The sequence below is a fragment of the Mastomys coucha genome, unplaced genomic scaffold (genome assembly GCF_008632895.1).
Source record: "Mastomys coucha isolate ucsf_1 unplaced genomic scaffold, UCSF_Mcou_1 pScaffold21, whole genome shotgun sequence".
Lineage (NCBI taxonomy): Eukaryota > Metazoa > Chordata > Mammalia > Rodentia > Muridae > Mastomys > Mastomys coucha.
Genome location: NW_022196904.1, coordinates 34,757,126 through 34,766,782, shown reverse-complemented (window position 1 = coordinate 34,766,782; position 9,657 = coordinate 34,757,126). Strand labels below are relative to the sequence as shown.

At 42.1% G+C, this 9,657-nt stretch overlaps 1 protein-coding gene across 3 annotated transcripts in view; it reads left to right on the top strand.

Annotated features, from left to right (window-relative positions):
• LOC116102084 (zinc finger protein 345-like) overlaps positions 1-9,657 on the top strand; it is a 17,387-nt gene that overhangs the window by 2,830 nt on the left and 4,900 nt on the right. For 2 of the 3 annotated variants that reach the window (XM_031386283.1, XM_031386284.1), the window contains exon 3: positions 9,449-9,575. In XM_031386283.1, coding sequence (XP_031242143.1) covers positions 9,449-9,575 — 127 coding nt within the window. Of the gene's footprint in view, positions 1-8,266; positions 8,335-9,448; positions 9,576-9,657 lie in introns of all 3 variants that reach the window. The other variant, XM_031386286.1, reaches the window with a different exon arrangement.

Here is a 9,657-nt window from a genome sequence, read left to right as displayed (position 1 = left end):
ACTCAGAAATCTGCCTGCCTCTGCCTCCTAAGTGCTGGGATTAAAGGTGTGTGCCACCACTGCCCGGCGTCTTTTTTTTCTTTTCTTTCTTTTTTTTAAGATTTTATTTTACATATATGAGTACACTGTAGCTGTCTCAGACACACCAGAAGAGGACATGAGATCCCATTACAGATGGTTGTGAGCTACCATGTGGTTGCTGGGAATTGAACTCAGGACTTCTGGAAAAGCAGTCAATGCCCTTAACCACTGAGCCACCTCTCCAACCCCCATCCCCAGTTCTTAAAGCTTTCCTGCTGTGCCCATTCCTGTAAGAAATGGTCCATCTGAGGAGGTAGACTTTTCATTTGTCAGTTCTTAGTCTCATGGATCTGTTTCATGTCTCATGTTCTGTTTTAGGGGAAACAGAACAAGGCAGGTATCCTGAAAATCCTGGAGTTGCAGGGAGGAGGGAGATGGAGAAGAGATAAGTCTTATAACTAGGCAATGAGGTCAGCAAGCCACAGTAGAAAGGGACAGCTGTAGGTGTGACGTTTTCAGAGAAACTGAGGAAGCCTGGTGTACCAGAGAAGGCATGCTTAATATGCTTTTGGACCAGCATCTGAGAAAGAGAAGGAAAAGCTAGTTCCTGTGTTAGAGCTCAGAAAAGCCTGAAGCTTAACAGTGAAGATCCACAAGCACTCTTCTGAGGGAGACTGGCTAGTGTGATAATTATTCCTCCCAGCTGTTTACCATGTCTTCAGCTGAGTCTCCTTTCCTGGTGGGTGTCCCCTGTCCAAGTAATGGTAGCCAGAAGTTGAAATAACTCTTCTCTGACGGGACAATAGTTTATAAAGTTCAGATCTTTGGAGCAGATCAGAATGTCCTGTTTCCACCCTGGACTAGATAGATGAAAGCTGAGATTTCATTCTTTTTGGCTAGGAGGAAGTAGTTTTCCCTTAATGAGCCTCAACAAGCTCTGATACCGACACCTTTTTATAAGATATTTTAAATCCAAAAGAGGAACAGTTGTGTTGGTCTGCCACCTGGTGATCCAGGGAAAGATAGACTTTGAAGTTGACATTGAAGGGAAGGGTCAGTTTTCAGCCTCTCAAATTGCTAATCTCAATGCCTAACTGTGTGTGCAGTTCTTATCAGATCCCTCTTTCCTGAACAGCTGTGTCCAAAGTGACTCCAGCTGCCTGATGCACAACTGTTTTCTTCTCGATGAGTAACGTTATGGGTTAGATAGTCATGGTGCTAATATTTTCTCCAAGTGTTTCTATGTTCTGTTCATGGAGTTTTCAGCAGCTGACAGTAGCAGGGCTGGCTTCCTGTGTGCCAGGCCCAGTGCTAATCCTCACAGGAAGCTCCTGAGCTGATGCTCTTGTCCCATTCTAAAGAAGAGAAGCTGAGGCCCAGGTGACACAGCCAGTTGAATTCATGTGACCCAGCTGCCAACCTGGCAGTGTGCTCCAGGGTCTGGTTGCCAATCCCATTCCCTGCTCCCCTGAGGAAACTGCCTAGCCAGGCTGCTGCCTTGGTGCTCCATACTCTGCATTGTCCTGTTAGCCTTCTATACTGTCATCTGAGAATTCTTTTCCTTTCATGTGTCCAGGGCCCTTTGTCCCCAAATCATAGCTGCTATGATTTTTTGTGGTGTCTCTTGCAGGAAGGAGCTCCTGGGGATGTGTGTATAAGCAAAGACACAGTGAAGCTAGACTCTTCCATGCATAGAAAGAAAGGTGTATTGGGGGAGCAAACACAGGTGGGGCAGGGAAGAAGAGGGAAAAAACGAGCAGGCTTTATATAAGCAGGGCGGGTTCTTTCAGCCAGTGCAGATAGCTCCCAAGTGACCTGCTGTTTGGGAGCCCAAGGCAGCTGTCCTTTGGGGGAGCTTTAAAGATGGTTTCCAGTAAACAGAGATCCACTTTTAAGCTTCGGTTTACCCAGCTAAATTCTTTGTTTATCCCTGGGACTGCCATTGGTAGGGCACTGCTGTGCTTTAAACTGGAGATACTCAGGTAAATCCAGAGACAAAACAATACCACAGATTTGGGTGTTCATTTTCTTTTTATTTCTTTTCTTTTCTGGTTTTTTGTGGTTTTTGTTTATTTGTTTTTCTTTTTCTTTTAAAGTCAGTCTTTTTTTTAAAAAAAAGATTTATTTATTATATGTAATTACACTGTAGCTGTCTTCAGACTCTCCAGAAGAGGGGAGTCCCATCTCATTAAGGATGGTTGTGAGCCACCATGTGGTTTCTGGGATTTGAACTCAGGACCTTTGGGAGAACAGTCAGTGCTCTTAACCACTGAGCCATCTCTCCAGCCCTGATTGTTTGTTTGTTTGTTTGTTTTTCAAGATAGGGTTTCTCTGTATAGCCCTGGCTGTCCTGGAACTCACTCTGTAAACCAGGCTGGCCTCGAACTCAGAAATCCTCTTGCCTCTGCCTCCCAAATGCTAGGATTAAAGGCGTGAGCCACCACTGCCTGGCTAGTTCTTCCCTTTCACCTGTATGTGGGTTCCAGTGACCAAACTTGGGGTCACGCTTGATAGGCAAGCACCTTCACCTACTGAGCCATTTTACTAGGCCCAATTACTGCTATTTATTGAATGAAAAATGAAATAAAAAGTGGAGGACATGCCTTCTCCTAAAGCATGGGCAAGATTTTTATTGTAGATATAAGGGCGAAAGCAGGTAGAGGGAAGAGGATAAACATGGAGGGAAAAGGATAAATCAGGATAAACATGGCCTACAGACTAAACCTGACCATGACCACTAGAGGAGAGAGGTGGGAGGGAGAGCAAGTTGGGAGCTGCCAACCAGGGCAAAGAGGCCAAGAGAGTGCAGAGTTCTGTACAGATTCAGCTAGGATAAGGGAAGTGGAAGCCTTGCTGCTGGGACAGAGAAGTTTAGGATAGGAGGCAGGACAAGAAGTGCTGGGAGGAGCTATAGGTACTGAAGAGTGCTGGGAGAGTTGGCCAGCATCTGTGTGTGTGTGTGTGTGTGTGTGTGTTTTAAATTTATTTATTGATTATATGTGAGTACACTGTAGCTGTTTTCAGACACACCAGAAGATGGCCTCAGATCCTGTTACAGATGGTTGTGAGCCACCATGTGGTTGCTGGGATTTGAACTCAGGACCTTCAGAAGAGCAGTCAGTGCTCTTAACCACTGAGCCATCTCTCTAGCCTAGACAATTTTTTTTGTTGTTGTTATTTTTTGTTTTTTGGGTTTTTTTGTTTGTTTTGTTTTGTTTTGCTTTGTTTTCTGAGACAGGGTTTCTCTGTATAGCCCTGGCTGTCCTGGAACTCACTCTGTAGACCAGGCTGACCTCGAACTCAGAAATCTGCCTGCCTCTGCCTCCTAAATGCTGGGATTAAAGGCGTGTGCCACCACCGCCGACCTTGTCTGTTGTTTTGTTAAAGATTTATTTTATGTATACAAGTACACTGTAGCTGTTTTCAGACACACCAGAAGAGGGCATCGAATCCCAGTATAGATGGTTGTGAGCCACCATGTGGTTGCTGGGAATTGAACTCAATCAAGACTTCTAGAAGCGCAGTCAGTGCTCTTAACTGCTGAGCCATTTCTCTAGCCCTTACATCTGTCTGTCTTAATGGGATGAATAGATTCCTCAGCTATTTGTGGTTTCTTTGAGACTGTCTTTCTGTCTCTCTCTCACTGTCTCCCTCCCTCCCTTTCTCCTCCTCTTCTTCTCCTCCTCCCTCTTTTTCTCTTTCTCTTTCTTTCTTTCTTTCTTTCTTTCTTTCTTTCTTTCTTTCTTTCTTTCTTCCTTCCTTCCTCTCTCTCTCTCTCTCTCTCTCTCTCTCTCTCTCTCTCTCTCTCTCTCTCTCTCTCTCTCTCTTCCTTTTTTCTTTGGCAAGAGTCTTACTAGGTAGCCCTGGCTGCCCTGGAACTTGTTATGTAGACCAGGCTGGACTCAGACTTACAGTAATTTGCCTATGCCTCCCACATGCTGACATTAAAGGCGTGTTCTACCATACCTGGCTATTTATTTTTAAAGCTTTTAAAAATATTTATGTGTGGGCTGGAGAGATGGCTCAGCAGTTAAAAACACTGACTGCTCTTTCAGAGGTCCTGAGTTCAATTCCCAGCAACCACATGGTGGCTCACAACCATCTGTAATGGGATATGATGCCCTCTCGAAGTCTGCAACAGTGAACTCACATATATAAAATAAATAAATCTTTGAAAAAAATAAAGGTTAAAAAAATTTTTAAAAATATATTTATGTGTTTGTGCCTGCGTGAGTTTGCACATGTACACTGTGTGCAAGCAGGTGCCTGAGGAGGCCAGATAGGATGTAGAGTCCATTGGAACTGGAGTTACAGGCAATTGTGAGCCACCACTTGGATGCTGGGAACTGAATTGTGGCCTCTCAACTGCTGAGCTATCTTCCCAGTACTGTTTATTTTTAATATGCTGCTTCCCTCATTCTTTTGTTTATTTCTAATACCATTATTTCTTTGTCACATGTCACAAAGTATAGATGTCAGAGGACAGCTTCAGTTGGGAATTATTTCTTTCTACTCTGTGGGTCCTGGGGATCAAATTTCCATTGTCAGTCTTAGTGGAGATGCCTTTATCTGCTGAGCCATCTTTTAGCTCTGTTACAGTTCTTTTTTAAAGGATTTTAGGTTTCTAGAGAGATGACTCAGCAGTTAAGAATACTGGCTGTTGAGCAGAGGAGCCAGGTTTAGTTCCTAGTATGGTAGCTCACAACTGTCTATAACCTAGTTCCAGGGATCTCATGGCCTCTTCTGGCCTCCGTGCATATGCGTGCAGATGCAAAACACTCATACATAAAACATTTTTTAAAAATCTTCTAAAAAACAGAGTTTCAAAAATGTTTTGATGTTGATTAGTGACACAGACCTGTTCTTGCAATTTTGTGGTATTTTGAAATATGACTTTTCTGGATGGATAGTATGAAAATTAGGCTTTCTGTGTCATTTCATTTTATCCTGTGCAGTGTCTGCTGGTGTCTTCCATTCCTCTATTGCCTGGGTGTTATCAGCATGTGCTGATCCTTTACCTCTTTTTGCTCCCTCCCCAGTCACTCCCTCTCCCATCTCAGAGTCCTCCACTCTCCTTAGTGTAAGTTCCCTCCTTGTGAGAAAGGCAAGTCACAGAGCGAGAAAGTTTTCTTTTTCTTTTTGAGACAAGGTCTCACTGAGTAGCCCTTGCTGGGCCAGACTTAGCTCTGTAGACCAGGTTGCCCCTGAACTCACAGAAATCCGCCTGCCTCTCTCTCCAGAGTGGCTGGATTACTTGTAAAAGCTTATTCCACATAACATTGAATGAGCAAGGATCTTGTTTGTGTAGTTCAGGAAACAGGAAAAGCTAAGCTTCCTCAGTTGAATGGGAAATGCCTGTATGACCTCCATGGCTCCCTCCACTGGAATGTCTAAAGTTAGCCACACTAAAAATATCAAGTGTAGATGTGCCTGTGTCCCAAGGAAGCCGAGGAATGCTGCTGGTGCCACTGCAGAGAGTATCACTTAGTCAAGCCGGTTTGGAACACTGCAGTCAAGTTTGTGAGGTGTGTTGTGTGACACCCAGCATTTCCACTGCTGGGGTAAGTGCAGCAAGGTAGATAGAGCGGTGCAGGCTCAGCAGTCAGTATTGATCACTGCTGATCAGCTCATTGAAAGCAGGGCATTTGCTTCCAGATTTAATTTCTATGTTCATAATATGTGCGTGGGGTTCCACTCTGCTGTGCATTTACTCTGAGCATCTACTCACCTGGTCACTGTTCTTTCGGTTCCTCATTCTCAGTCTGCTTTGTTTCTCCGTGTAGGGTCTTATACAGTCCAGACTAGCCTCGAACCCCCGGCTCACTTGACAGTTGTCTTGAATTCCTAATCCTTCTGCCTCCACCTTCCAGGTCCTGGGGTTACAGGCATATATCACCACATGTGCCTTTTTTTTTCTTTATTTTTTTGTTGCTGTTGATGGTTTGCTTACATTTTAGTATTTTTAAGGAACTTTGTCCATTTTCCTCTATGATATCTTTTTCACTTAAGTTTTTGTTGTTTACATTTAACTGTTAATTTTGCTCTTATAGTTATCAGTTTTTGTTTCTTCTAAGTTTTTGATATGTTAATTTTTTTCTTTCTTTCTTGTTTTTGCTTAAAAAAGACAGAAAAACCAAAACCAAATCAAAACAAAACAAAACAAAAAAATTCTCAAACTAGCTGTATAGGTGAGGCCAGCCCTGAACTCTTATTTTTTTTTGAGTCAAAGGCTCCCCATGCATCTCCCAGTTATTAAGGCTTTGAAGTCTTAGCAGATTGGTTATCTGAAGCCTCCACTGCCATGAACTGATTATCTCTTAAAGATAGATGTCAGTTTTGGGGGTGCATGCATTCTGGGAGCCTGTTTTGGTTTTGGTGCAGGTTTTTTCTCTGTTGTCCTGGCTGTCCTAAAACTCACTATGTAGATCCAGCTGGCCTCAAACTGCGAAATCCATCTGCCAACTGCCTTAGAAGTGCTGAAATTCAAACTGTGTGCCACTAAGCCCAATTATGCAGGCATTCTATCCATAGGATGAAATATATTGAAAATTGTTGACTCCTCCAAAGGAAACTTCTCATAGTAATATAATTAATTGATATTTTCTCTATTAAGCATTCAGTGGAATATTTCTGGAATTTTCTATTATAGTTAGAGTAATATGACTGACATGTTAATGTAAGGAATTTTAATACAGAATATTTTTACACAGAGAAGCAGCATGTAAGTGACAGTGCTTTGCCTGTTGGCAGGTGTCACTAGTATTAGACTAGAAGATCTGTCAAAAGTACTTGTAGTTCAGAAAGAAATGTGCTCAGTTATGTGTGTGGGAGCCTGAAGGGTGCCAGTATGGAATTATTAAGATTTTCATACATAAGTAAAAGTAGAATGAATTGTATTCCTAACCCCTTCTTTGAGTAATTATCAGCATAGGTCCCATCCTATTCATCCTCTTCTCCATTACTAGATTATTTGTAACCAAATACTCGAGGCTACCCTTTCCTTCGTGTGCTGGAATTTATCCAAGAGATGATCACCTTTTTATATAACCATAAGTTATTTTTAACATCACCTGTTCCTGCTTATACTATCACATGTAGAATCTCTCTCAGAATGTCCAGCCAGTGCGCACACATCCAGAGTCACTAAAAAGTTTGTTTGTTTTGTTTGTTTGTTTGGGTTTTGTTTGTTTGTTTTGTTTGTTTGTTTTCAAGACAGGGTTTCTCTGTGTAGCCCTGGCTGTCCTGGAACTCACTCTGTAGACCAGACTGGTCTCGAACTCAGAAATCTGCCTGCCTCTGCCTCCCAAATGCTGGGATTAAAGGCATGAGCCACCACTGCCCGGCTACTAAAAAGTATTTCAGTCCCTTTTAATCTCTTAATTTTTCTCCCCTATGTTAGTCACTTCTTAAGAACTTGGGTTATACTTTAGATTATGACAGATTTTAGATTTGGCTCAGTTGCTTTTTGTTGGTGTCACTTAACATGCACTCTAATCCTTATATTTCTAGTAAGCTGGTATCTAAATATAGAAATGTACTGTCTAGTATGATGGTGACACATGGCAAATAGCTGTTGTTGGCCAAACGAGACTCAGAGCAACATTGTGGACTGCGTAATTTGAAGAGTCCATATCAGAGGGTTATTTGATTTTATATGTATGATGAATATTTTTGCTTTCATGTTATATGCACAGTGTGTGTGCCTGGTACTTTTAGAAACCAGATGAAAGCATCTGATCCCCTTGAACTGGAGTTATAGATGGTTGTGAGGTACCATGTAGGTGCTAGGAATCGAACCCAGGTACTCTGCAAGAACAAGTGTTCTAAATTGCTAGGTCATCTTTCCAGCCCTGTTTTTGTTTTTGTTTTCCCTCTACTATCTTATATAATCCAGGATCCCATGCCCAAAGAATGATCTCTTCTGTAATTAGTATAGTTCTTCCCACATTAAGCTAACAATGACCAGTGACCATCACAAGCTCAGTCAGGTGGACCAAGGATCCTGAGTTGACCTGTAGAAAATGGTTTTAAGAGGTGTCCATATGAACTTAGTTTGGAGTTTCTAAAGCCAAGAGCCATAAATTCACCCAAAACCTGTGTTTACTTTGGAAGATAGAGTCAAGCTTACATTTATTAGCACTAGCTATATGTAAGATTCTGTGGTCTTCAAAATTACCTTGTTCAAATGATGTAATCTGTGTCTGAGGTTGCTGTATTTATTTTTGTGTGAATATTCTTTTCTTAGGTGGTATGAGAAGTCTTATCTGGTACATTGTACAGGTGTACAGAGAGAAAGGAGTGGTAAGATAAATTGTAGGTATCTTTCTTACTTTTCTCCTCACCTGGACAAAATACTTAATGGAAACAGCTTGAGAAATTATTACACAGAGGCAGGAGGCTAAGTGCAGTTCTAGACCATCCTGATTTACCTAACAAGTTCCAGGCCAGTCAGGCCACAGAATGAAACCCTGTTTGAAGAGAAGAAGTGGGAGGGAGAGAGAGAATTGTTGATTTTGTAGTAGGGATCAGGAGGTGGGAAGCCTGTTCCCTAGCTGATGAGTGAACAGCCACATGTGTAACTAAGGAGTCCTTGTTACAGGGTCTTGGGTACTTCTGCTTTACTATACGGCCTCAAGACGGAAAGTTCAACATAAGGACAATGACCAATCTCTGTCCCTTCGTCTTTGAAGGGGATTGGGATAGTTTAGACTGGTGCTCTTTGAGTACTATGTGCTAATCTGCAGAGGTCGGTAGGTGACCCAGAGTCAAGAAGACAGATCCAGAAAGAAGTGAGAGATGCCAGGCTTTCATCTGGCATTTAGTTTCTAAGGAAGAAATCAATACTTAAAGCAGTTTCTGAATACCAATTTTATAATGTGGAATCCAGTGGATCCAGCATAACTCTAACCTGGAATATTGTTGCCTAATTGAAGTGTGCTGTGTACTCTTTCTTAGAGTATTAAAAAGAATCCTTTTCTAGTATACTTAAGAAATGTGGGGCTGGCGAGATGACTCAGCGGGTAAGAGCACTGACTGCTCTTCCAAAGGTCCTGAGTTCAAATCCCAGCAACCACATGGTGGCTCACAACCACCCATAATGAGATCTGAAGCCCTCTTCTGGCACATCTGAAGACAGCTACAGTGTACTTATGTATAATAATAAATAAGTTTAAAAAAAAGAAACTTTAAAAAAAAAAGAAATGTGACTGTGTATGATGGATGGCAGGATTGATTGCTTTATATTTATATTTGTATATGCAATATGAATACTTATATTCATATTGCATTCTCTTTCTCCCCAAATTAATGGAAAGTAGATATTTTGTGGAAAATGTAGTGAAATATCATTAAAAACTTAACCTTATATATAACTTTTCCATTTGCCAGTGATGAGTCATTCACAATGAACTCTGGTACATTGTTACAGAGATGGATGTCCTTTGAGGATGTGACTGTGAACTTCAGCCAGGAGGAATGGCAGCAACTAGACTCTACCCAGAGATGCCTGTACCAGGAGGTGATGCTGGAGATCTACAGCCACCTCTTGGCAGTGGGTGAGCATGGCTGGCTAGGGATCCAGGATGGGCCTTACTGAGGAGGAAGTGTTCTTCCTTCTCTTTCCAAAACATAGTGGGT